Source organism: Rhinolophus sinicus, linkage group LG06 (genome assembly GCF_036562045.2).
Source record: "Rhinolophus sinicus isolate RSC01 linkage group LG06, ASM3656204v1, whole genome shotgun sequence".
Taxonomy (NCBI): domain Eukaryota; kingdom Metazoa; phylum Chordata; class Mammalia; order Chiroptera; family Rhinolophidae; genus Rhinolophus; species Rhinolophus sinicus.
In genome coordinates this window covers 157,928,232-157,956,040 of record NC_133756.1, presented here as the reverse complement: position 1 = coordinate 157,956,040, position 27,809 = coordinate 157,928,232, and the positions used below count along the sequence as shown (strand labels likewise).

General features: G+C 54.9%; 1 protein-coding gene across 6 annotated transcripts; it reads left to right on the top strand.

Annotated features, from left to right (window-relative positions):
- The first annotated feature begins 6,499 nt into the window (after nt 1-6,499).
- On the top strand, nt 6,500-26,453 carry RAB3IL1 (RAB3A interacting protein like 1). Of its 6 annotated transcripts, none has more exons than XM_019719052.2 (11): nt 6,500-6,744; nt 17,648-17,879; nt 18,292-18,387; nt 18,483-18,560; nt 19,218-19,436; nt 20,322-20,468; nt 20,943-21,071; nt 21,166-21,278; nt 22,930-23,029; nt 24,452-24,518; nt 25,404-26,453. In XM_019719052.2, exons 1-11 carry the CDS (start codon nt 6,611-6,613, stop codon nt 25,481-25,483), a joined length of 1,395 nt encoding a protein of 464 aa, XP_019574611.2. In that variant the 5' UTR covers nt 6,500-6,610; the 3' UTR covers nt 25,484-26,453. The 6 variants fall into 6 exon arrangements, with proteins under 6 accessions (XP_019574611.2, XP_019574610.2, XP_074192589.1 ...); XM_019719051.2 differs by having other exon boundaries at nt 6,501-6,744; nt 25,401-26,453; XM_074336486.1 differs by lacking the exon at nt 6,500-6,744 and adding an exon at nt 9,092-9,426 and having other exon boundaries at nt 25,401-26,453.
- The last annotated feature ends 1,356 nt before the right edge of the window (nt 26,454-27,809 follow it).

Genomic DNA, 27,809 nt, shown 5'->3' with positions numbered 1-27,809 from the left:
AGGGAAGAGGATGGGGGGAAGGGGGGGCACAGTCTCAGTTTTCAACTTGTTTGCAATCACTTAATCCCTTTAGTCAGCTACTGGCTCAAAGACTTTCTGTTTTACCATCTCCAGAGAATAAATTTCCAATCTTATGCTAGACTTGGAAAGAAGTTGCTCAGTGACCTGAAGTAGGAGAGGAAATGTAGAGATCTAATTGCTTCTCAGTCAGCTTTGATCTACAGCTCAATGTTTTAGCCTTTACGCCAGTGCTAGAGGTCTCTGTTTCTGCCAGTTCCTGATAAGTTGTTTCCTTGATCTAGTCATAATTAAGAGAGGATTGTTGATACCTCACACCATAATTATACGTGTGTCTAATTTCCTCCTATAGCTCTAATGATTGTTGCTTTAATAGTTTCAGGCTATTTTATTAGACACATTCATTTATAATTGCTATATCTTTCTGTGAATTTAACTTTTATTTTACTTAATATTGTCATTATTTTATTATTACTACATAGTGGCCATCTCTACCCTTAATAATGACACTTGGTGATGGAACGATAACTGACTCTGGGTTGTGAACACACAATGTGAGATATAGATGATGTAATGCAGAATTGTACACCTGAAATCTATGTAACTTTACTAGCAATTGTCACCCCAATAAACTTTAATTAAAAAAAAATAATGACAGTTGTCTTAAAGTTCAGTTATTAATATAGGTATACTACATTTCTTTTGTTCTGTATTTTCTTGGCATAACTTTATCCTTATGCTGAGGTGTGTCAGATGCATGTTTTTTAAAAATAATTTTAACCACTTTAGTGTACAGTTCAGTGGTATTAAGTACATTTACATTGTTGTGCAACCGTCACCCTCATCCATCTTCAGAATGTTTTTCATCTTCCCAAATTGAAACTCTGTATGTACCAAACAAATATTGTCTCCCCTCCATGCTTTATTTTCTATTCTTTGATTTTATAGACCTTATAAGTCTATTTTCTATCTCTCTTTTTTAACTTCTTTTTCATATTTTCCATCTCTGTGTGTGACTCTCTGTGCTGCTTTCTGATGAAGTCCTTAGACATATGTTCCAGGACTCTGATTCTCTCTTTAGCTGTGTCTAGACTATTTAACATGTTCTTTTGGAGATAAATAAATATATACATATATAACTATATATATATAATATATATAAGTGTGTGTGTGTTTGTGTGTGTGTTTCATTTGATCATTTCAAAATCTACTTGGTCCTTTTTGATAATCTCTTGTTTATTCATCTGAAGTTAATACATAACCTTTCTCTGTTGCATAAAGGACCTGAATATCTGGAGTCCTATAGAATGTAAATCTGTCGTGTGTTGTTCCAGCTGATATGTACTTATAGTGGCCGGCCTCCTTCTGTGCAAGTGATCTCTGATTGTGAGCTCACTGCTCCATATTAACCAATGGGAAGCCTTCATACCTAAAGTTGAACACTTTCCTCTGTAGGGTATTTGCATCTGCTTCTGCCAGAAGCCAGGGGGTGCCACCAACATGATGGAACTTCAGCCTCCTGGAGGCTCCTGGCTCAGCGTCGTTGCCCAAGATTCAGCTGTCCCTCCTCCTCCTGGCCAGCTTCCCAGCTTCATTCTCACTTTCCTTTGTGAGTTAGGAAGTGGTTTGTGGAGATGTTGGAGAAAACAAGGCCTCGAGGAATCATGGCCTTTTTATGGGATATTCTTTTTCTGTAGCATGAAAGCTCCCCAATGCTCCAAGTCACTAGAACCAGAATTCTCCAACCCATTCCACATACATCCAAAGGAGCCATTTACATGTCAGTTTTTGATGTGTAAATCTTATCACATTACACGCCTGCTTAAACACTTCAATGCCTCCCCTTTGTCCTCAAGTGTAAAGTTTGAACTCCTTACCTAGAATATAAGGCCCTGTGCGATCTTCCCAGACTCATCTCTCTCAATAGTCCCCCCTTCTCACTCCCAGACTCTTTCCTGGGGAACATTTCCCAGACCCCAAGTCTAGGTTAGGAGGTGCTTGATATACTGCCGATGCTTGTACCTGTCACACAGTGTTGTAATTAGAGGTCTGAATGCCTTCTATGCACCCATCCCCCAAACTGTATACTTCATGAGTGCAGGAACTTTGTCTTGTCCACTAATATCACAGGTGTTCATTAAATATTTGTTGCATATTTGTTGAATGAATGAATGAACATGTTTACTGGGGGTCTACTGTTTTTCTTATTGGTTTTTGTGCATTCTTTGTACATTAAAGATGTTAACACTTTGCCATTTGCTGGGAATATTTTCCCCAGGCTATTTGCCTTTTAAGGTTGGTTATTGTTTGGTGCAGGGAGGAACACAGAGAAATTTTAAATTTTAATGTAAACAGATCTATTGATTTTTCTTTTGAGGTCTCTTCAAATGCTTCTAAGTTTAGAAAGTCTTTCTCTCTGCTGATAGTTGATAAGTGTTCACTTCTATTTTCTATGCACACTACTGTCAATTTCATCTTCCCAAAGCAGGGCTCTGATCACATCACTCTCCTGCTCAAAAATGTTTAGCAGGCTCCTTGGAGCCTTTAGAATAAAGTCCAAACTCTTTAACTTGCCTCCAAGGCTTTTCATGATTCATCTGAGGCCATCCCGTGTAGTCTTCTCTTCACTGCCTGCCAAATCAGCTTAGAGCTCTGGCCAAAGTGAAGGCTTCACTGTTTTCTGTATGTGCCCTGCTCTGTCCCACCTCCAAGCCTTTGTTGCTGCTGGTTCCTCTGCATAGAATGCCCATCCTCGATTTCTAATATATTTAAATCCTGCTATTTCTTCAAGCCCTCCTTTCTCAAAAAAAGCCTCACCTTACTCTTCCTCCTGAGAGAGTAAATGGTGGAGGGATAAGAACATGAGCTTTTGGAGTCAGACAAACCTGGATTAAAATCCAACTTTCATCATTTGTTCGCTGTTGCCAAATCATTTAACCTTTCCCAGTCTCAGTTCCCTCGTCTTTAAAATGGAAACAGAAGGCAATGAAGGACCACACTGGGTCACTGTGAGGGTGAATTAAGTCTGATATCAAATGTACATCTCCTAGCAGGGTCCCAGCCCATTCCACATTCTGCCGTTTTGGAATGGAATTCAAGAACCAGTCAAAACTTCAGGGGCGGATGAGACTAGAGGGACAGAGTAAGATACCCCCACATAGACACAAAGTTGTGTATGTCTATGTGGGGGTACTTTACTCTGTACCTCTAGTCACATCCGTCCCTGAAGTTTTGACTGGTTCTCGAATTCCATTAGGGGGCTGAGCTTTCCTACTTTGGAGATGGGAGTGGGCAAGCAGGTTCCACCTGGAGGAATCCAGCCCAGGCCCTTAGTCACCTTGGTGGGATTCCCACACCCGTTTGGACCCAAAGGAATGTCCTCTCTCCTTTCTTCATGTGAGCACCAGTGGTTTTGTCACTGGGAAATGTTTAAGTCTCCAAAGGGGTACACTGGCCCTCACCATCAGTACTCACAGTGTGGTGAGTCAAGCAGAACAAGGATAATCCTATTTTAAGGTGGCTAAACTGAGCCTTGAACTATCTTTTGTACAGTTGGATCTAGGACTTGAACTTCTCAGTCTTACTCAGAGGCTCTCACAGACCTGGGCAGTTGTGGTGGGGAATCGGGGGGGCTCTGGCCCCAGAACAGGAGATGGCGCATGAATCCTTGCTCTCAGGGTCTCCACCGCTTAGCCACATGCTGGCAGGGAGCTCAGTGTCTGTATTTTCTTTGTGAACCTTGAGTAGGTTGTCTCACGTGTGTCATCATCTGGGGCTGGGGGTGAGGGCGGGGATAGCACAGACCGTGAGACGAGCAAGCTTAGGATCAGGAACTCTGGATTCCAGCCCAGCTGTACACCTACCTGGGCCGAAGTCCTGCCCTCTCTGGACCCCAACTGCCCTACCTGTAAGATGGGGGTGGTGGTAGATGGAATGATCTCTGTCATGGAAGCTGAACATTCCCAAAGTGCTGTCCTGGTCCAGCCCCTCCTGGAGCCCAGAATGTCCCTGGGGCCTGACTTCACCAGGTTGGCCCCACCAAATATCTGACAGCATTCGGCTGCCTCCACCCTCTGCCCTGTCCTTGCTCCAGGAGCCTGGGCCTGACTCCAGCTCCCCACCATGCTGGGACTAAGAGGGCAGTGCCTTGGTCAGTCCTGACAAGGGGACGTCCAGGCCCACATTTGACTTCTTGATCTTCTTCCCCTCTCCCTGGAGCCAGCATGCTCTCCTCCCTCCCTCTTGAAATCTGAGCTCAGGGATCCAGGAGGACTCTCCCTGCAAAACATTCCATCCAGTTGTCCAAACACCCTGCACAGCTGGCGGAGGGAGGGGCGGCCAGAGCTGAGGCTTTTGAAAGCCCTTGGGCTGTTGTTTTCATGGAAATGGCGGAGTCTTCACTGGGAGGGCCAGCCCTGGCTGCCCTATGGGGTTCACAGGGCCCAGAGGATAAAAGAAGAGCCCCCAACACAGGCACTCCTAGGCTTGCCCAAGGTCTCCATCCCGGTGCCCAGCCCCCGGTGAGGAAAATCCATGTCTGCAGGGCCAGGTGTGCACCACCACCTCACGGCCTGCCTGCCGGCTAGAAGGTGGCTAGACAGCGGGCAGCTAGCTGGAGGCATTGTGAGCCTTCCCTAGTGACTGGGCTAAGTGGCAGGGCAAGGGCAGGAGGGGATGATGCTGAGATAGCATCCCCAGAGGTGACTTCCGGCAGCAGCTTTTACTGGCTTGCAGTCTCGGAGCTGGCTGCCTCTAGCCTCCAACTCACCAGTGACCCGGGGCAAGTCTCCAAGCCTGTTTCTTTCACCTGCAACAGCAGAGGGTTGGGCCTCTTCTGGCTCTCATTTTTCTAAGAGGTCACAGACTAGGTCAAGAAGACCCTTACAGCTCTCCACACAGTCCCAGCTGTGCCCAAGTGTCCAGAAAGTAGCAAAATTTTCTATACAGTTCCCAGAGCAACTCTGACTCAGTTTCCCCCCTGAAGGGATGGCTGAGGCTTGGCAGGGAGGCACTATCTCTCATATACTTTGTTACCAACAAGGCTGAGCCCCTTCCCCTCTTGCCATGTTAGGGTGATGGGGAGACCCCCCCCCCTTCATACATCCTGTTTTCCATTAATTGTTTCCAGGTGGGCCCAGAGGTTGCCCTGCAGAGGAAGGTGGGGACACGGAAGAATTTCGCAGGGGGATCAGTGAGGAGCAAAAACAGGAAGGGGGTGGGAACAAGCCATGGAAACTTCATTGCCAGGAAAGGGAGGCCAGCATCTGGTTTGCATTAGGCTGAGAGAGAGCTTCGAAGCCCAAAGCCTGAGTGGGAGATATTGTTATCCGCAGGCGGGTGGGTGGGCGGGGTGTGACTTAGTCAGGAACTGGCAGCTTCTCCCCAGCGGGAGCTCAGAGGCTGACAGGAAAGAAGAGGGAAGGCGAGGGAGAAGGGAATAGGAAACGCTTGTTTTCATCTCCACTGTGGCAGGCACTTCACGAATGTTCCCTCCTTAGATTCACAACATCTCAGGGGAGAATTGTTCCCATTTTATAGCTGAGGGAACTGAGTCCCAGAGAGGTTAAGGGACTTGTCCAAGATCACACAGTCAGGGAATAGCAGAACTAGGGTTAGAATTCTGGCCAGATGAGACAGGGTGGAACATTCAAATCCTCTGGGGTGGATTGAGGCTAACCATATGCCAAGCAAGGGGGCACTGAGGATGTGATGATTAGTGTGTGCCAGTCTATGCCCACGGGTCACTCAGTGGGGGTGTCCAACAGTGCCATGGGGCACTTGCCATGACACAAGGCAGACCACGTGTCTGAGCGTGGGAGCCCAATGCCCACAGAAGAAGAAAGCAATTCACAGGTGGCTTCCTGGAGGAGGGAGTACGAGCAAGAGAGAAATGTATCAGCAGGGGTGGAGGCTGAAGAAAGAGGGGTTAATGTGAGGAAAAGGAGGGTTGTAGGGTATCTCAGGGCAGCTGGCCTGCTGTGCCTCAGAGGGTGAGATTCCATTTTACAGCTGGGGACGCTGAGGTACAGAGAGCCTAACATGCCCAGAGGGTCACAGTCTGGAAGTGGGGTAGAATCCAGCCTGACTCCAGGCCTGTGTTTTTTACTGCTTTATTGAGTGGTGCCTTTTTGTTGGTGGTTAAAGGTTTGAAGGGGATATTGAGGCCAGGGACCAGGGTAGGGGACCTTGTCCAAGGCCACATGGCCAGCTCGTGATAGAGCCAGGGCTGGACAGGTTATTTCCAACTTGCCATCCTGGGCAAGGAGGGGACAGGCAGCTGTATCTGTGGGCCTAGTTGAAGCCCTGGGGCCTTGGGCATGTAGAAGAAGGCTCCCATTTCCCTTTGAGGTCTCACCTTCCCTGGCCCAGAGCCCGGAAAGGACGGCCCCAGGGTTTTCTGCTGTCAGCTGAGCCACAGGAGTTAATAATTACGGGGTTTAAGGAGATAGAAGCTTGTCTGGGAGGCTCCTCCCTCACACGCAGCTGCTTCTCAGAGATAGCAAAGGTTAGTGAGCCTGCGGGTAGGGAGAAGGCTTCTGCCACCTGCCTGCCTGGCATTCTCCAGAGGGACCCTCGGTCCAGCCCTCCAGGCATGGACCCTTCTGAGGAGTATACCAGGTGCCCTGCCCGAGGGAAATGCCCCGTGTACCTGGCGATGAGCTCAGGGACTGTTCGCTATGCTGCACTTGAGGGGAACTTGGGAGAGGAGCCCTGGGACACAGACAGGTGAGCTAGTGACCTGGGACATGGAGGGGAGGGATGCATTTTGCCACTCTACAGGAAAGTTGGGGGAGGGTGTGAGAAGCCAGGTTCCCAACCGGGGACTGGCCTAGGACAATGAGGAATTTCACGAGCCTCCTACAAGGTGAGTGCGAGGGGGTGGCCACGATTGTCTTGTCCAATTTGGTCATACAGATATAAAATCTGAAGCTCAGAGAGGGCATGACACTCGTCGTGCTTCACACAATGAACTGAGGACACACTCAGGGCCTGGGTCATCCTGGCTGGAAGTTCAGCTCCTCATCTGCCTCCAGCCAAGGGTCTGTGATGGAGGTAGTCAGGGGAATTGCGGGGGGTTAGATTTGGGGAAGGAAGGGGTTTGGGGGCAGAGGACACACCTTTTATTTCTCCCTCCCCACCTGTGGGTCAGGCACCCAGTAGGCGCCTCTTATTGCCTGACTGCATACAGCTGCAGCTGCCAGTGAGACCTCTGGCTTCTGGGCTATCTTCTCAGAACACTGGTATAAGGGGTCTCAGTCCCACCACCCCTGGCTGTGTGACATCAGGCAGTTTCCTTAACTTCTCTGAGCCGATCCTTTTCAGCTGAGGAGCAGAACTTCCTGGACTATAGGAGAAGCTAGTGAGACCTGGGAGTCCAAGGTAACTGGATGCATAGACAGGCTATTTTTGGCTAGTAATTGGTGTGTCAATGATCCCAGAGTGGTGACCCCACACTTGTCGTTTGAGGCCTCGCTCAAGGGCCTCCACAGCCCTTCCATGCTGAGGATTCTTCCTCTAAAGCCATAGCCCTGGGCGAACACACCCTTCACCCTTTATCTCCCACCACTCTGAGTTGTCAGACTTGGACCAGGTTTTATCTCCTGTCTGGGCTCGTGAAGATTTGGAGGGTAAGGGGCCCGTCCTGAGCTGAGTTCCCTTTGTGTCATCTTCTTGCCCTTCCCCTAAATAGTGAGCAGAGCAAGGGCCGGGAAGACAGCAGTTGCTCAACAAGTCTTATTTGGTGAAGGATTCAAGTCAGTAAACATGATGACATCTGCTTTCGGCCAGACCCTGGGCTGGGGTAGGTGCAGAAACAAGTGCCAAGAAGGAGCAGGTCCCCATCCTTTGGAAGCCACAGTTGTTGAAACACTTGCCCTGCAGAGTGAAGGGTATGTGAGGCCTGGGCAGAATGATTCTGCAACGTTGGAAGGGATGCCCAGGTTGTTGACTGTGCAAGGCACTAGCCAAAGGAATGAGCGAACAAGGCATGAAATCCAGCCTACCCTCCACTCACCAAGTCCTGCACCTTGGTGTGCCCACCTAGGAAAGGAGTACCATTGTCACTTTTGAACAAAGATACCATTCACTTAGCAAGGTAGTGTGCCTTGGACAAGTGGTGGTGCTGGAAGTAGAGGTCCTTGAGAGTATGTCCCCCTCCTTCCATCTCCCCCACCACACTGGAGCCCCAGGAGGACAGAGCCTGTGTCTGGCAGTTTCCCTTTGGGTCCCCAGCCCTGGATGGCCCATAGTTCATACTCAGAAGGGGTTGAATGAATGAATGAATGAATGAAATATGTGTCCCCAGGTGGAAACCTGACACACTCAAGCCTGGAGCCCTGGCTCTGTGAGGCTGGAAGAGTAGTGCCCAGAGTTCTGGTAGCATCTGGAAGAAAAGTACTTTCCTAACTCTCCCAGTACTCCTCTAGACACAGAGAGTGGGAGCCATTGTCCCCCCAGGAGAGAAAGGGGATTATGCTCTCACTGGATCCAGCCCCAGGCTGAAGTTGAGGCAGATGGTCAGGGCAAAGGGCTCAGGATAGGTGACAGGGACACAGAGACTGAGGGACACAAAGGCCAATGGTCTGGGATTCAGGGAAAAGTTTTGCGAAGGATGAGGGACCAGACAGGTGTGTGTGTGTATGGAGGCGGGGTGTATTCCTGCAGACAGAAGACCTTGGGCAAAGGCAGGAGAGGCTGGGGTTGGAGACTTGGGCCAAACGTGGGTCCTGCCTGGGATAAGCACTCAGAGTAAAGACGGAGAACACTTGTTTGGGCGTCTGCCAAACAGGCAGGATGTTGCACAGGGACAGGCATGGAGCAGGGAGCCCAGGGAAGGAGGGATGGCCAGAGGGCCAGGTGAGGGGGTGGGAGGCTGTCTGCTGGCTCTGAGTTAAGAATCAGGGAGCTGAAAGTCCAGGAGCCTTTGCAGGTTCTTGAGCAGGGTGGCCCAGCGTGGGTGCCGCAATGTGCCGGTGCCGGGGCGGTGACTGGAGAGGGAGCAGCGGGGAGCGTCTGAACGCCGCGCTAGCAGCCGCACGATGTGGATACGGCTCCTCCCCGCACTCCGCCGGTGGCACAGTCCCCAGGCCCACGGCCGTGGGGTTGGGCGGGAGCGCGCGAGCTCTGCGCAGGCCGGCGGAGGGGCGGGGTCAGGCACGTGTCCTTGGGCCACCCTCTCGGCCACGTGACCCCCTGAGGGCAGGGTCGGGGCTGGGCTGGGGGCCCCCGGCGCGAGTCGGGGCCGCACCGACAGACAGGCGGCGGGCAGGGCTGACAGCCGGCGGGGCAGGCCAGCCGGCCCGGGGCGGAGTCGGCGGCGGCGGGGACGCGGCACAGGGAGATCGCGGCGGCGGCGGCGGTGGCGGGGACGGACGCCTGGGCGCCCCGAGGCGCCGGGATGTGGAGTGGGTAGGTCCTCGCGCGCTCGCGGTTCTGCATGGGGTCGGGCTGCGGCTGCCTCCGGCTGGGGGGGTAGAGGATCGCTGCGGGGCCTGCGCTTCCCACTTGGAGGTGCTCTGCTCCCCAGCCCTGCCAGCGGCCGAGGAGGAGCCCGTTTTAGCACGAGGACAGGCGAGCGTCCTCTCAGAGATGGAAGGACACTCCGCGGGGAAGGGTTGGGCGTCTCTGGGGATGGGGAGTGTGAAAGGTGTGCGGCAGACCGTCCCGGCTTGACAGCGCCAACTCCTCCTAGCTCATCTGGAGGGCAAGTTTGATGGGAGCGTGGGGTGCAAGCCAGAGTACGTCTGGGATTCGCACCTAGAAGAGGGTCCCCTAGGTTGGATGAACCCTTAGAAAGCAGTGCTTGTGGGGAAGGGGGCTGGGTCTCTGCCAAGGTCGCTAGCAAGTTGAAGAGCCTCTACCTGGGGGGTTCCTGGAGCTGGCAGGGCTCAGAAGTGTGGGGTGGGATTTCCCTGCAGCCTGGAGCCAGATACTGGGTTAGTGGCCCCAGTACCCATATCTGTTCATTGGCTCTCAGAGGTTGTCCCGGGTCTGGCCGACCCCTGCCCTGTATGTGCAAAAAGGCTGTGGTCTTCTCATGGAGTTGGGCAAACATTTCCTCTTTCCCATGGCCTGGAAGGACCCTGGAGGGGATGCAGCCAGAGTGGGCGGGGGTGTATTGTATTCGTGTAAAGAACTGGGCCAGATGGGTGGTCCCAGGACAGGGCTCCCAGCCACAGCTGGGGAGTAAGGGAACAGCCCCTAGGGAGGCTGGCAGGCTGGATCGACTGTATTCCATGGCACCCAGCAAAGGCTGAGATGAGACCCTAGGGGAGGAAAAACCGGGTGCTGAGGAAATGGAATCCTGGAAGGGGTGAGGTGTAGAACGAAGCAGGAGAATCTTAAAGGGAGAGAGTTGAAGTAGAGGATTCTTTGGAATTGCGCCCTGGGGGGAGGAGACTGGGCGTAAGGAGAAAGTGGCTGAGGTGGGTTGGTGGTACCTGGAGTAAGCAGTTCTTCCTGGGGTTAACTGCCTGGTCTGGAGGAAACTATTGACCTGTTATGTCAGGTGCGCCCAAGGCAAAACACAGCCGCTGAGTTGCTGTGTGATCTTAAGAGTATGGCCTCCTTTCTGTGGGCCTTTAGGTGAAATGAGCAGGTTGTGGGGTAGGGAGCGATCCAGAGCCAGACAATGTCCTTCCCTGGAGGCATCCAGGCCAGGGCCAGACAGACAAGGCTGGGAACCACCAGGAGATGAACGCTGTCTTCAAGGACAGTATCAAAGAGACTACTCAAAGTTCTGGAGAAGGTCCCAGTCCAGCCTCTCTGCCATAATCCCAGGACCCTTGTGGCTGAACCAGGCTGTCAAGCTGACCCCACGATCCTCAGTCAGCTCACTACTTGTATGAACAGTTGCATTCCCTGGGGCCTAGCCCAGGGCAGCGCACAAAGTAGGTGTCTCATAAATGCAGGTGGAAGCATGCGGGGGAAGAATGAGGAGCTGGGCCCTTGGGGAGTGAGAGGCAGAGCTTTTGGGTCACCTTGACCACTGCCTTTTTATGGACCCCTCCCTTGGCGGTTGGAGGCAGGCATTGACAGATCAGGGCCAAGCTGCCAGCACCTACTGGGGGCCTGGTGTCCTAGGGACTCGCCCAGACCCCAGCAGCTGCTGGGAGTGACTCTGCTCGGAGTCACACTTGCCCTCCTGACTCTCACTGAGCTGTTTGTGCTTGTGGCCCCTAGTAGCTCATGACAACTCTGGGCAGGTGTGTACTTGGAGTCTTTCATCCTAGATTAGAAGGAATCTGGGATTAGGAGTCAGTGACACTGGCTAAGTCATTGATGTCTCTGGGGCTTAGTGTCCTCATCTGTAAGATGAACTGAAATCTCTCTCTTGGGTGACTGCTGTTGATGGCCAGGGCCTGGTGCCAGTTGGCCCCCTTGGCCCTGGACCCAGGGCTGCTGCCCTGGGATTAGTGGCAGTGGTAGGACACTGCAGGAGCTTAGGTGGATGCCTTCTTGGGCCTTCCTGAGCGTGAGCCATCATGAACTCTGCCCCAGAAGCAGCTCCCCTCAAACCAGGCTGCTCCCTTCCCCATCCCCCACAGTGTTCCATGTCCATCGTCTTGGGTGCCAAGCCTGCTCAGAGGGGTTGGGGTGAGGATGGCATCTTGGGTACTTCTGCAGCTAACACAGTGTTGACTTGGGACTTGGTCAACAGAAGTCAGAGATTGGGTTCTGGGCTAGTTTTCTGCCACTATTGGCCACATGATGTTGATGTAGCCCTTCAGTCTCAATTTCCCCATCTGGAGGATGGGGCTAATCATATCTATCTTTAAGGAGGGCCAGGGTCTGATGGACTGCCCAGGAATGAGATGAGATCACCCCACCCTCCCAGGGATGAGGGACTGTGTCTTTGCAGTAGACAGGATGCTAGGGAGCTCCAGGGCTGCAGAAGGGCTGTGTGATCTTGAGCAAGTCACTTAACTTCTCTGAGCCATGGCTACCCTACGGGGCTTGGATTTGTGAGCTCCTGTCTATAGGGCCTAAGTCATAGGGGACTATAGCTCTGAGACAGTTCTGAAGTATGGCCTGAGGATTCCAGAGTCAGGACCAGAGGGAAAAGGGTTGTACAGCCCTCACTGCTGCCTCCTCCTGGAAGCCCTCCATGAATTACTACCTCCCCTTCCCCCTCAACAGGTGGTGATAGCTTTCCTGCTATTCCTTAACACGTTGCGTACGGCGGGGTTTAAATCCCTCGTGAAGATTCTCGTGATCCGTACGCAACGTGTTAATCAACAATACATCTAAGTGCTGGACTCAGACCCTCATTAAGGTCCTACTTATCCTAGACTGTCCCCCTGCCTGCAAGGGATTTGTATGCCCAATAGGGTGGGGGAGGGGGAGCAAAATGAATTAGAACGTGGTCAGAAAAAGGGGCTTGGTGATGTTGCTGCCAGCATCTGTGTGGTCATGCAGATTGGGTGGATTAGGACTGGTGGAGCGCCTGGCACAGGTGCTCACTGTGTATGTATTGGACGTTTGAGGTCTTGGGGTATCAGATTCTTCTACGACTAAACGGGTGACTGTGAGTCTGTGCTGTGTGCCCTGCGCCAGCAGAGGAGGGAGCCCCCACCCTCTCAGGCCTTGTGCTGGCTCTGATTGGAGACCCAGGGCTGGACTTCCTCCTCAGGCCTGGAGCTGTAGGGGGAGGTGTGTCCTGGCCCAGCAGCTTCAGGTGTTCTGACCTCCCTCCTTGCCGTCCCAAGGCCGTCCCTGACCGTCTCCCCTCTCCTGCTCCCTGTTCTTCTGCAAGGTGCTGATGTTGCTCCTGCCTCCCGTGCACACATCTACTGCCCCTTCCTGGAGTGGTCCAGGCCCACCCTTTCCAGCCCTGGGGTCCTGCTCTTCTGTTCCCATGTGTGACACTGTCGTCCCATTCTTCAGGAACCCTCCCTTCCAATCCCTGGAATGGCTCCTCGTCGGATCTCCAGGCTGGCTCTCTGGCCTCAACTCCTCTGTCACCCATCCTGTCATCCAGGCTCGGGCTGCAGCTGCTTCCTCTGTCCTGGTGCCTCCCCTCAGCTGCCACTTGCCAAACACCTCAGCCACCCCCTTTCCTTTCCCTGAAAGACCCTGTCCCAGTTCCTCATTTCTCTCTTCTGTACCACTATTCTCCTCATTCACCTTTTCCTTGGTTTTCAATTACATTAATTAATTTCTGCAACTTATTTTTTTTCTGTGCCCCCATCCAGCCCCTGGTTCTCCCGTGAACCCCCTCTCAGAGTCTTTTGTGTCTGTGTGTCCCCTCCTAGCCCAGAGCCTGCCTAGCTTATACAGCAGGCTTGGGTGGAACCCTCACTACCACCACCACTTACGCACTGTCTCAAACTTCCTCAAAGGACGTCTGCATCCTGCCTCACTTCTCCGAAACCACCATTCATACCCTTTCCTCCTGTCCAGACTTCTCTGGGTGACAGGTCCCATGACTCAGTACTGCCTGGACTGTGGGTTCAGTTCCCACCCTGCCACTTTCTTGTGTATTCCAGCCAGGTCCCCATCCCTCTCTGAACCTTGGGTGCTTCATCGCTCAAACCGGGTTGGGGAGAGCATCTCCCAGCAGTGGCATAATGAGGTTCACACACAATGATATCTGTGGGTACGTGGAATGGTGGGCTGGTATGGGTGTGCGTGGGGGCCTGGGATTCCAACGTGCTGGTGGGTTTGGAGCTGAAGACTTGGCCCCTGTCTGTAGGCTGAGCCTGGCTGGGTTTGGAGGCCAGTCAGAGAGCCAACCCTTGAAACGTTGGCACCAGGTGAGAATCACTTGGCTGTCACCCTCAGGGCCCTCGGGGCTTACTGGACTGCCCTTGAGTGCATGAGCGCGAATCTGAATGAGGCCCCTGTGCCACGGCCCTGCCCTGGAACTGGGCCCTGGGTTGGGTTCCTGCTGACCAGACCAGCTGCAGCCACCCTAAACTGTGGACATAGTGGCCCCAGGCAGAGGGAGAGCAGTCCCAGCGTGCCCTCCCAGCCCTCTTCTGCCCCCAGTTTCAGAGCTTCCCTTGCTGGCATCCCGCCTGCTTGTTTAATGAACCTGTTGTTTCCGTTAACACAGGGATCTTTAACTGAAAGAGGTGACTTGGGCACTGGTGGTTGGGGAGGGAGAGGCTGAGGGGCAGGCTGGTAGGGCCGGGGCTGGGAAGGGGCACGCAAGACCCTAATTGGGCCCTTCTAGCCGCAGGAGTGGCCTCTACACAGGCCCTTCTAGCCCAGTGGGAGTTGCTGGGTGACTGGGGACCATAGAATCCAGGGGTCCTCATTCTTATTTTGCCATTTTTTGTGGATGGGGTCAAAAACCTGCTGCCCCTCCGAGGGCAGGCCTGGGTCAGTGGTGAGGATTGCAGTTGCTGCATTCCCCCCACCCTTGTGTGTTTCCAGGGGAAGTGACCCAGTGGGGCCTTTCCTGCATGAACTGCTGTGGGCTCTAGGAAATGGCCCTCACCTACCTGTGACCTTGACTCCTACTATCTCCTGCCCCTGAGCAGACCCTTTCCCGGTGACCTCTGCAGCATTGTATCCTGAACACTAGACTCTGTTTCTGCAGGGAACTGGCACTGAGAAGGTTTGAGCAGAGGGCATGGGCATGGACTTGAGGGGGAGAGACATAGGGCAGCAGAACTTAAGTGGTAGCTTGTGCCCGTCTGCGGCGTGAGTCCACCCCACTGTAGGGTTCACGTCCAAGTTTTTGGGCCTCTGGCCTGGAAGGCTGAAGAGTGTGGAGGTTAGGGGAATCTGGGTTGGGTTGGACCCGAGGGATGAGGGGCCTGTGGTCCCTCCTTCCTCTGAAATTTCTGAGTCACCGAGCTGGCCTAACTGCCCGGAAGTGGGAGGCGTCTGTAGATTGGCGCTTCCCTCCCAGTGCAGGATAGGTCATTCTTTCCCTCCTGCTCCTGCACTGCTGGCCCAGGCATTGGACAGTGGTGACTGCAGGGTGGTTGGTCCTGCTGTTGCCATGCTTTCTGCCATTGGGATTTGCGCATTGGGCTTTCCCCCTGGGGTTCGGAGGAGGGTATCATAGAGATCTGTCTCACGCCTCCCAGGGCCCCTTTTTCCTCTAGCTGCAGAATAGAGCCCCTCCACGCCCAGCAGTGGCCTGAAGTGAGGGAATGCTGGGAAAATGATGGGGACTGTCCAGCCACACCCCCAGCCTGTGCCCATGGGACCAGCAGGAGAGTTAAAGTCTTTCACTGTGGCCAGAGGCCCAGACCACACTAGTGGACAAAGCTTGGCCCCCATGGGAGAGGTTGGAAGCGTTTTTCTCCTAGGCAGGGTGCGTGGGCCATGACAGGTGGTCCTTGCAGTGGGAAAGGCACTGTGGCGGGGTGTCTGAGACCTGGGATCCTGTCTGTGCCCTGTGCTGTCCCTGTAGGTCACCCCCACCCTTGGCCAACGGTTCTTGCTCATTCTGTTGAAGTGGGCACCACCAAGGTGGGGACTGCTGCCTCTGCCTGAGTGACTCTGCTGTCCTTTGTCACCTGAGGAAATGGGACTGAGCCCCTGGCCTCCGGACTGCCAGCATGGCAGCTATCCGGGATGGGCAGTTTCAGAGCCTGGACAGGCACGGTGGGGGTATCTGCCAGTGTGGCTGAGGACTTACACCTTTTACCTGGTGCCGTATCCAGGGACTTCTCATTTCATTTTTAGTGCACCTGCTGCAGGTTTTTACCCCCATCCGCAGGACGGAAGCAGGAGCAGAAGATTTCAGTAGCATTCCCAGGGGCTGGCATGTACCCCAGGTCAGAACCTGGCATGGCCCTGGGCTTGCCTGACTCTGGCCTCTGCTCTCAGCCACACCTCCTCTGGCCCTGGCCCTCCCTCCTGGGAGGTGGTTTCTGGGCCCGAGCAGAGGCTGAGAAGCCAGTTCGGGCAAGGATTGAGTCAGATTTCCCTGATACAGCCAAGGAAGAGACTCCTGAGTCCCCGTGGGCCCATCAGGCCTGGATCCTGAGACAGAAGCCCCGATTCCGCCACTCACTGCCCCTCCCACTGGGAGCTTTGGGCCTGGGCTGAAGACCTGGCCACCTGTCCCAGCACTGCCACCAACCACCTCTCTGAGACTCTATCCCTCATCAGCAGAATGGGGACAATACCACGGCTGCTGTTGAGAGTGTGAAATGAGATAACATAGGAAAAGCACCCTGTGTAGTGTCCAGCATAGTGTCAGTCCCCTGAACGTAGACGCCAGCCCAGGGCCACCATAGCACTGCCATAGCCCCTCAAGCCTCAGGACTCCCTTCCAACAACACCCTTCCTAAACAAGAGTATTAGGAAAGACCCCTGCCTGGCATACACACTGTTGATGGAGGGATAGATGTGTGTGCCGTGTGTCCCTGCCAGGCATGACCCAGCCCAAGAAACCTCTAGGCTGCACTCTGGGCCAGTTCTAAAGCAGAGGGCAGCTGGACAGGGCTGTGTGAAGGAGGTTGGGAATGGGCTCAGTGCTTGGGTCCCTGGGTGCGCAGTCCCTCTGTGTTACCCTACGGGGAAACTGAGGCTTAGGGTCTGCTTGGTGACTATCCCAGGATCCAGAGGACAAGGAGGAAGGATAGTCTCCAGCCTTGCCTTTCACACATTCCTCTCAGCAATCCTGAATCCCATGACCCCTTGGCCTTGTCTCTCCTCCCTCCTGTGTGGGCCCGTCTGAGCCCTGTCCCCTCCACTTCCCCACTGTTATCAGCAGCCTGGCCCAGCCCCCTACCCTCAGCCCAGCCACTGGGCTCAGAAGCTGCTGGCTCAGGAGCCGCCAGCTTTTGCTGAGTGAGCAAGTCCAGAGGTGCTGTCTTGGCACAAACCACTGCTGCTGGGGCCCCTCCTCCCTCCCCCACTTCTTCCTTCCCTCTCTCCTTCTCTCCCTCCCCAGGATCTGTTGTGAAGGGGGGATGGTGGGGTGAAGGCAGAGGCTGGTGGCCCCCACCCTACAGTGCCTCCAGCGTCTTCAACTTAGGGAAAACAGGGTCCTGAGACCCAGAGGGGGAGGTGTTTTCCTGAGGTCACAAGACAGACCAGCAGAGAGCTGGGACTGCTCCCCACACAGTCCAGGGGGCAGGAAGTGAGTCTGCCTTGCTGGGCTGTTTGCAGAATTTTCCTGCCTCAGCCCTGCCTGCCCTGGCTGGCTAGGTCCTTCCTCTCAGATTCACCCTAAATTTGCATAAAGTTTGCATTAACATTAACGACAAAGGCAGTTCTCACTTCAGTGCCTCCTGTGTGCCAAGGTTTTATGCACATCTCTATGACCCTTGAGGTAGGGCCATTGGGATTGTCACTACTTTATGGAAGTGGAAACTCAGATTCTCAACACGGATGTATTGACAGTAACCTGTTGGACAAATACAACTGAGCACCTGCTGTGTGCTGACCACCTACTGTGTGCCATACACACAGCCCTAGGTCCTGGGCTGGAGGGAGTGGTGGACAAAGATGAATGAATCCTGTCCTTGCCCCCAAGAGACCTCATGTTTGATCATTCTGCCCTTGTGACAACCCTAGTGATGGCCTCACTGGTAACATCCCTATTTTACAGGTGGGGAGACTGAGGCCCAGAGTGGCAGGTGCCTTGCCCAGGGTTGGTCCCTAGGCTCAGCTCTCCAGGTCTCAGGACCCCACCCTGAGTCTGCTGTTTGCCTCACAGCCAGCCCCATCCTGACGAGGGCCACCCACCACCCCTTGAGGCTGTCCCGGTCCCCTGGAAGAGCACGGTCTCCTGCAAAAACCACAGGGAATCCTCTGTAGGGGAGGAGGCCCAAGGTGCGGAGGGCCCTGCAGCCACCCAGCTGGATGTGTCACGCCTGCGCAGCTCGTCCATGGAGATCCGCGAGAAGGGCTCTGAGTTCCTGAAGGAGGAGCTGCACAAAGCCCAGAAGGTGAGGGCCTGAGGGGTGCGGGGGCCCACCTGGGAGAGCTGTGGGCTCTTACCGAATACCCAGAGATCTCATGCACCCATCAAGGCCAACTGTGTGACGCCTGTGCTAGGGATGAGGGAAGTCCAAACAAAGGACAGACCAGTTCTTCTGGGGACTTTTAAATGACTTTTAGAAGTCTTGACTTCTCTGAAAACCTGTTCCAGGCTAATGGACTGACTGTTGGGTTTCAACCTCATGCCAGGAGCTAAATGGAAAACGCATCATAAACTAGGGGAACAGAGGAGGCAAGATAGAGCCCAGAGGCCCCCGTAGGATGACCTGGGGCATGGAGCCACAGGGGGTGTTCCCCCAGTATCAGGTGTAGGGGCCCCTGAGGGGCTGACAGCCACCCGCCTCGCCTCGTGCCCCTCAGGAGCTAAAGCTGAAGGATGAAGAATGTGAGCGACTATCCAAAGTTCGGGAACAGCTGGAACGGGAGCTGGAGGAGCTGACAGCCAGCCTATTCGAGGTACGGGTGGCTGGCCAGCTGGGGGTGCAAGGGACTGGGTCTGCTCGGCATCCATTGGCTCCTCACCACTCACACAGAGCCTTCCTTCTTCCCAGGAAGCCCACAAGATGGTTCGAGAAGCCAATATGAAGCAGGCGGCATCAGAAAAGCAGCTAAAGGAGGCAAGGGGCAAGGTGAGGCCCCCACCTGCCGAGGCCTGCCCAGAGCCCCTGCCCTTCTCCTAGCCCTGCGAGTCCTGGCCTTCCTACCCAATCAGACCCTTGTGTGGCCTGTTGGGGCCACCAGGGATGGGCAAACGGAGGCCCAGAAGATGGGGCAGAGGTGACGCTGCCTGCCTCTGCAATTCTACTGCACCACCGAAATCTTTCTGGGGCCTTCCAGGGGCTAGGAGGATCCTGTGGTCATTTTCATTTCTTTTCCCTCCTCCCGCACCCCCTTTACAAAGCAGAAACCTCAGGCTGGCTGTGAACCTGGGCAAGTACCTTCCTCTCTTGGAGCCCGTTTGCCCATCTATAAAAATGATGGCTGGGCTTTTCCTGGCTCCCGGGGACCCCTCAGTGGGAGGCCCAACTAGCTCCCAGACGCGGGCCTCTAATGGAGTCCTGGCTTACAGTGTGACCTCAGGCAGGCCATGTCGCCGCTCTGAGCTTCAGTTTCCCTACCTGTAAGATGGATGTCTTAGTCCCCACCTTGAAGGCTGTTCCAAGGGTAACTGGTGTTAGGTGCTAGTTGCTGCTGGAGCAGACTGTCCTGAGATGGGGTGGCAGACAGTGGCAGCCAGGGTGGCATCAACCCTGGGCTAAGGTTGGCAGCCATCTCATTTTGGCCAGATTGACATGCTGCAGGCAGAAGTGACAGCCTTGAAGACCCTGGTCATCACGTCCACACCAGCCTCTCCCAACCGTGAGCTCCACCCGCAGCTTCTGAGCCCCGCCAAGGCTGGGCTCCGCAAGGGCCACGTGCGTCATAAGAGCACCAGCAGCTCCCTCTGCCCTGCCGTGTGCCCTGCTGCAGGCCACATTCTTGCCCAGGACAAGGAGGGAAAAGAGGTGAGGGGCTATGGGTGGGCAGTGGACACAGGAAAGGGAGACAGGACCAGGCCTGACCCCCTCGCTGTGACCTGGAGCCTGTCCTGTCCTTTCTGGGCTTGTGTGTCCTCTAGCCTTGAGGGCTGGGCAGGCTCCTCGTGATAGAAGGGATCTGACCCTCAGCCTCCAGGTGTACAATCTGGGATGCGTAATAACGTCGTCTCACCCCTCCAAGCAGTAGGTGATGTTTTCTGCACCTGAGGCTGGCCTTGGGCCTGAGGGTGTGCCCTCAGGGGTCCACGGAAAGACACACTCCCTCGGCCTGAAGAGGCCGCTACTGGGCCTCTGTGGAGAGGCTGCCTGGGCTCTGTGTGGCCACAGCCCTGAGGCCCAGGACTACCTTGTGACACCCCTGGGACTTGAGGGTCCTTAGCGCCCTCTGGCTGTGGTGCTGAGACAAGCCTGGCCTTTGGCGGGGCTGTCTCCCCGTCCTCGGCTGGGTACATGGGGTACCTGATCCAGGCTGGACAATGGGCTATGATGTTGGTGATGGGTCCTTGAGCAAGTAAGGTCACCTGTCAGTGCCTCAGTTTCCTCACATAGTAAATAGGGACTCCTGGGACCCTAGAGGAATTGACAAGACGTGACTGTTAGGATCTCAGCTCAGGGCTGCACCCAGAGAGCATTCACAGGGGCTCTAGTGGGATTCAGCTTCCTGGGGGTCTCTAACACCAAGGTGGCCCCCAGCTCCATCCTGTCCTGTGTCTCTAGAGCTTCCAGAGAGGCCGCTTGTCCCCCTTCTGAGTTCTGAGCTTCCAACTGGACACTAACATCTGCTTCCTCCTATCTGTCTCTGTCTACCTGTCTGTCTGTCTGTCTGCCCCACCACCGACCCCACCTGCCCAGCCCGGGCTGCCCCCCCTCCTCTCCCTGCTCCTCTGCGTGGTCCCCAGCAAGGCGGTTCACCTCACCTACGAGCCAGCCTGGCAGCTCCCACCTGGGGAGCCGCCCACAGCCCCCACCTTCTCTACCTCTCTCTCCTTTTCCCGACAGGTAATGGCTCCAGAGAGGGGCCGCCCCTCTGCCCCCTCCCAGCCTCAGTCACTCTGCATGCTCCCCAGAGCGGCTAGAGAGTCGCCTCTCACAGCCTGTGTGTCTTCCCTCCTGTGTGCATGTGCCTATGGGTGCCTGGGGTTACCAGTGTGTACCTGCGGGGTCACTCTTCAATTTTCCCTGCTCAAGGAGGCAGTGAGGGTCTTCAGGACGAGGTCCTGGAGCCAAGTCTGTAACCCTATAGTGCCAGGAAACAGAAAACAAACCGGAAGTGAAACTTTGAGTTCTTGAGCCTTTGATGCAAAGGGAAGAAGGGAGTTCTTCTCAGGACTTTGTTCTCTGCCTTGCCACTGGGGACAGGCATGCTGGCATGCTGTGGCCTGCCCTGCATCCTGCCTGGCCCTCACCTGCCCGTCTCTGCTGTGCTGGCCCCCAACGCCCTGACTACCCCACCCCACTCGCCATCCCCCACAGGTGGACACAACCCTGTTTGCAGAGTTCCAGGCCTGGAGAGAATCGCCCACCCTGGACAAGACCAGCCCCTTCCTGGAAAGGGTGTACCGGGAGGACGTGGGCCCCTGCCTGGACTTCACCATGCAGGAGGTGAGGGGGGGCAGAAGGTGGCTAGCCGGAGGGCCAGCCCCTCAGCCAGAGGCCTGCCCCTCACCACCCTACCTGCCGCCCTGGTCTGCCACAGCTCTCGGCACTGGTACGGGCTGCCGTGGAGGACAACACACTCACCATCGAGCCTGTGGCTTCACAAACACTGCCCACAGTGAAGGTGGCTGCAGTCGAGTATGGCAGCACCAAGTAAGCTTAGCCCCCTTCACCCCTTCCTGCCTACTTGGGAAAGCTCCACCTACCTTGACTCTACTGCGGGGGTGGCCAGGGAGGACTGAGCTTCAGGTCTGCCTGTGGGGGTCCAGGCATGGCACCTGGGGGTGGGCAGGAGCAGTGGCATACGGGCCAGGCCGGGGAGGACTACAGGGGCACCTGATAGGAGAGGGACAGTGGCTTCCCCCACGGAGGGCAAGGAGGCATCTTTGGCTGTGCCCATTGACCCATCCTGCCCCTAGTCATGGACCCCCAGGCTCTCCAGGGAGTCCGGGAGCTGGGGTTTCCCTCTTCCTGGATGACCTGATACACATCCCTCTCCCACTCATCCTCTCTCCCACAGTGGGTTCCCGGCCCCAATTGACACGTAAGGGATGTCAGTCGCCAGCTCTGCCTTCTGCTAGTAAATAATGAACGACCCTAGCATCTTGTCCTTCCTGCTACTCAACCGACATTGAGCAGGGCTAGAGCACAACAAAATAGCCAGGGTGGAGCAGGGGGCAGAGATCGGGGAGCACTTCCCGTCAGCAGCCCAGGGTCGGGCCCGCAAGGGAGGGAGCTTCATCATGGATGGGGACATTTGAGCCAGCTTTGGAGGATGAATAGCAGTTTTCCCAGTAGGGAAGGGCCTTTCAGGCAGAGGGAACACAATGAGAGCAGGTATGAGGAGCTGGAGTGTTAAGAGAAACACCACTGAGTTGGCTGGTGGAGCAGTGGGGTGGGCAGGGAGATGGGGCTGAGGCTGTAGGGGGTGTTTGGGACCAGAGTGTAAAAGTCCTCAGATGAGGTTTGGGCTTTAACCCGCTAGGCCAGCATTTCACAGATCACCAAAGATGTCCCTGAAAAGAGGGTTCCCTGATCCAATCAGAGAGTCACAGGGAAGCTGGAAGCAACAAAGGCTCTAATAAGTTCCGCAGCCAAGGTGCCTACTTAACCTTCCTTTACTCAGGATTCTCCATAACTATTTCTGGGCAGTAAGAAAGCGGCAGGGAAAGATAGGATAGATGTGGATTTCTGGAAGAGCCCTGGCTATAACATGGAGAAGGGGAGAGATGAGGTACAGACCTGGTTGGAAGGAGCTGAGGGGAGCTGGGCAAAAGGCCCTGCTGGCATGACCTAGCCTGGGGACTTGGTAACCAAGTGCAGGGGAGGCTTTGGAAAGGGTCCTAAGACATGTCTGTCACACAAGCCTGACAGTCAGCCGTGGGTGCCGAGGGGTCTCCAGGACTCCTAGCTTCTTCCCTCTGATTAGTTGGGAGGAGAGGTGACTGGGTCTGAGGGCTATAGTAGGAGATGCGTTTTTAGTGGTTACAGGGGTTAGGGCTTTGGTACACCTGACATGAGGTTGACCAAGCTCTCCTGCCCAACGGGTGAAGAGAAGGGTTCTGGGGTGGGGTCCAGCTTGGTTTAAAGGTCCATCCCAGGGACTTCTGGGGCTGCCGCCCCCACCCCTTGGCCTGGCCCTGGGCTGGTGGGAAACTGGGCTGGGGAGAGGATGCCAGGTCCCACTCCCACGTCTGTTTGCTGCCCCTCCCTCTGTGCCTCCTCCTGGCTGCTGCATCCGCCTTGCATGAGCTGGCTGGGCGAGCCCCAGCTGGCCTTCATGGCCTCCTCTGCTTTCCCCCAGCACATGTGCCCTGAGCGGCCTTTCCCGCACCTGTCGCCACCGAATCCGGCTCGGGGACTCTGAGAGTCACTACTACATCTCGCCATCCTCCCGGGCCAGGGTGAGTCATCATCATTTGGAATGTCACTTGACTCCTTAGAGCCCCCCCTGGGCTGTAACTCTGAGCCCCAGGCTTGGGAGCACAACCTTGATCTACAGATCAGGCTCAGAACTGTGCAAAGACTGACTCAGGCGCCACATAGCCAAGCCAGATGTATTAGCTGGCTATTGCTGTGTAACAAATTTCCATAAACTGAGTGGCTTAAGACAACACCCATTTAGTTTCCTCTCCTTGCGTCAGGAGTCTGGACACAGCGTAGTTGGGGTCTCCTGGGCTGCAGTAAACATGTCAACCAGCTGCATCCTTTCCAGATATCAGTGTCCTCTTCCAAGCTCACGTGGCTGTTGGCAGAATTCAGTTCCTTTGTGGCTAAAGGACTGAGGTATCCATTTTCTTGCTTTGAGAAATCATAGGAGTGACATCCATCACCTCTGTTGTTTAATGTACCCTAATCAAGGGAGTGACACTAGAATTGAGGTTATAGCTCCAGGCTCCTGACCCCAGCTTGGGCTCCAGCCACAGGCTTTGGAAAGGGTCCTAAGACATGTCAGTCACACAAGCCTGACAGTCAGCCGTGGGTGCCGAGGGGTCTCCAGGACTCCTAGCTTCTCCCCTCTTGGGTTGTGTGACCCAGGCTGGATCAGGGGAACTCAACAAGCTGCAGGGTAAGGGTGGGGTGGTCTCCATTCTTTTGTCCCCTCATAGACTGTAGAGAATTGTAAGGAACTAAACAGAACATGTTAGGAAACTCCAAAGCTTGGTGAGCTCCTCATGGGGATGAAAGTGGACAGATGTCCCCAGTGTCAGGTATCAGATTAGACAGTGAGGGCAGTTTGTGTGTTCCTGACTGCTGCTTTCACAGCGCATCTGAGCGTGTTGTCCTGGAGAATGCCCCCAGCAGTGAATTGGGCTCCCATTTACCTAAAGGGAGTCTGAGCCTTAGGAAAGAAAGGGGTGTGCCTCGGGTCTCCCCATTATGAATCCAGTCTCTTTTTACTGCAGCCCCCACCCCATGTATCTGTGCGCAGAGCCTTGTTTGGTGGTCACCGGTCCCCTTTGCCTTTTCCAATCCCAACTAGGGTTCAAGAGAAGGATCCATGCTAGACATTCCCGTAGCAAAATTACATCTAGAACTTTGTTTCTTATAGGCCTGCATGTCCACTGTGCTGTACAGACCTGTATGGGAGATGAAAAGGGTGTGAAGTTTTAGGATGTGGTCCCCTAGGATGTGTCTCCCACCTTGAAGAGACGGAGGAGAGTAGAGTCCATAGGGAGAAGAGCTCTATCCCGAAAGCACAGTCCTAGGGGGAGAAGCCCACTCACTGTTCCCTGCCACTTCCTGCTGATGAGGCTCCCATGACGGCCCATTGGCCACTGGGCAACACCACAGCCTGGTCACACCCTTCCCCTATCTGCCCACAGATCACAGCCGTGTGTAACTTCTTTACCTACATCCGCTACATCCAGCAAGGCCTGGTGCGGCAGGACGGTGAGCGCCCCCTGGTGGCCAGAGGCGGGATGGCGCCCGGGAGGGGAGGGGGGACTCAGCAAGCGGGGAGGTTTGGGGTTAGTAAAGAGCTGAGATGAGCGGCGGAAGGAGCCTCCCGGGCTCCGCCGTACCAGGAAAGCTAGCTTGATGCCACCCCTGTACTCCCTGTCCCTGGGGCCTGAAGGGACAGCTCCCTGTTACTGGCGTGGCACTGGAGGCGGTGCATGATGGGGCCTCCCCTGTGAATCCTCTCCCCTCCAGGTGTGACCCCCTCATGGTCTGCTGAACACGGCCTCCCACTGCGCCCTTGCCCAGCAGGTCCTCCACCCACCCACTGTCCCCCTCCTCCCATTAACAAAGCCCAGCTTCCTGCTCCTTCAGACTGTGTTCCTGATGAGTTCTCCCAAACCAGTTTGGAGTCTGAGCCTCTCCTCCCCGGCTCGAGGGTCAAGTCCCCCCGGGAAGGCCAAAGCCAGACCGGGGTGAGCCCTGAGGGGCCACCTCCGCCCAGCTCATGAACTGGCACTGCCGCCCCGCTCACTGCCCTGCGGCCAGCGAGCTGGGGTTCGGGAACATTTGTAGCCTGTCGAGTGTGTGGCACTGCGCACATGCAGATCTGTGTCTGACTGTGGGCGTGACTGTCACCTCTTCCACCAGTGCAGTACAGATCCTTCAAGTGTGTTCAGCACTCAACAGTTTGCAAGGCCTCAGAGTGGAGCCTCACAGAGGTCCCACCACTGACTGAGGACATTTTCTTGGGGAACTGGGGAGCCCTAGAGTGCCTGCCAGCTGCCCTGCCCAAAGCCAGGGTCAGGGGCCGGGCCATCTGCCCGAGGTGACCCTGAGCTGTCACCGACCTGTCCACCCTCTCTCTGCCTGCAGCAGAGCCGATGTTCTGGGAGATCACGAGGCTGCGGAAGGAGATGTCACTGGCCAAGCTGGGCTTCTTCCCCCAGGAGGCCTAGCGCCTGGCCCAGGCTTGGAGGGGGGCTCAGAGCTGGAACCAACAGCTGCCCCAGGACGGACAGACAGACAGGAAGACAGGATCCTGGAGCCACCCCTGAACCGGAAGTGGAACAGACAGACAAATGGCCAGGCCATGAAGACAGCATTGAGCTGGTACCAAATGTCCATCCCAGGAGAGACTGGACATCATGAGGTGACTCTTCTCTCTTTCCCAGTGGTACTATAGCCACCAGGAGACTCTCCAGAAAGTACCAAAGACCAACGAGCCTGGACCCATACTCAGGGGCTCAGCCCTTGTGAGGGGACACCTGGGCAGCCAGCACCCCCCACCCCCAGTCCTGGGAGCTGCTGCTTACAGGGACCTTGTTGCTGCCATGTCCTCAGAAAGGGACCATGCTGTGTGACCTGATCGCCAGGGTATCCCCTCACCCCAGTTCCCAAGCCCTGGGCCACCAGCATCCCCTGTGGCCATCCCTCACCCCATTCTCAGGTGGCCATCCTGTTGGACTGCCCCACTGGGCATGCCATGGAGGGGCTGGCAGGGACTTCCATGCCAACTGGTATCTGCTTGGGAACTGCCCCCCAGGGGTTCTTAAGATGGATCAAGTCTCCTCCTCCTACCCTCTCATTTGACCTTCCCCATCCCCTCCTGTGCTTCAGGAGGCCCTGCCCCCACCACCACTCGAAGGACCAGGGAGGGCACTTTTCTCCCAAGGTGAAACACAGACAGGGCCTCAGGACATCACGCCTGTTCTCAGCTGTGGGTGGCCATTCAGACAATGAGGGCTGAGGTGGCCAAGACCTGCATGCAGGACTGGGGTGAGGTGGCAGGACCTCGGCCCCTCCTCACCCCTCACAGCCCACTCGGTACCGGAGTACAACCTGGACACATCCCTCACCACATCCGATTTCCTCCTCTGAAAGGAATGTAACGCGATCTCTATTTAATAAAGGAAGCCTTTGTTGGTAGATGCCCGGCAGCCACGCGCGTTCACTCCTGCGCCCCAGGGCTCGGGCCAAGGCTTGGGCATCTAAAGGAATGAAACCAAATCCGTTCCTTGCCCACCCACCCTCGTGCTTGGGATTAAACCCAAATCCTAAAGGGACTGCTGCAGGGAGTACTACTCGAGTCTTCCCCAGTGTTCTGTTGGGGGATGAAGCCTGCTTCCTGTCCCCTGTGGAGTGGCTGCTGTCAGGGGGACCGGTGCTGAGGCTGGCTCTGCCTCTGTCTCGCTGTGGGGCTTGGGCAGATCCCCCTCCAGTCTCCCTGCCTCCATCTAAGGGAAGCCTGCCTGGAGCTCAGGGTCAAAGCTTTGGGGCTACCTGGCATGTACGGGACAGTGGCCGGATTGATTGGTGATGTCTGCCAGCAACATAGGCAGAGGCTGTGGTAGCAAAGCGGGGGACCAAGGAGGATGAAGTTCAGGGTCCTGGAATTGCCCCTTCCTGCCCACAGCTCCCAGGTGTCTGGCCCAACCACACCCAGGGCCAAAGAGATACCAGGCAACATTTCAGAGGCCTGGCAGACAGTCCCACACCTCAGATCTGCTCTACCTGCCCCTGTGATAGATGGCACTTCTGTTGTAAGGCCCAGGTGGGGCTATCATGAGCAAACAACAACTGAGATACCCGGGGTTCTGGGTGAGGGACCAGAGGGATACACACACTCTGGCCCCAGTATCTCCTGACGGTAGCTAATACCGTGTTTCCCCCAAAATAAGAGCTAGCTGGATAATCAGCTCTAATGCATCTTTTGTAGCAAAAATTAATATAAGATCTGGTCTTATTTCACTATAATATAAGACTGGGTCTTATTTTACAAGACCAGGTATAATATAATATAATATAATGTAATGTAATATAATATAATACCAGGTCTTATTTTACTATAATATAAGACCGGGTCTTTATAATAATAATATAATGTAATGTAGTATAATATAACATAATATAATGTAATATAATACCAGGTCTTATATTAACTTTTGCTCCAAAAGACGCATTAGAGCTGATTGTCCGGCTAGGTCTTATTTTCGGGGAAACACGGTGTATCCTGGGCCTGGTTCCAAAACTAATTTATTTAATCTGCACAGCAACCCAATGTGGTTCTGTTTCCCCCATTTTACAGATGAATAGACTGAGGCACGGAAGGACATGAATGAATGAGCCCAGCTCCAGAGCCCACAGTATTAACCAGCATCCTAGACTCCTTTTACTAACCACCTGCCATGTGCCTGGTAATGAATTAGGCCGTTCCGTTTTTCAGAGATGGAGAAACTGAGGCTCAGGCAGATTTGAATCTAGGTTTATTCCCCACACTTTTAC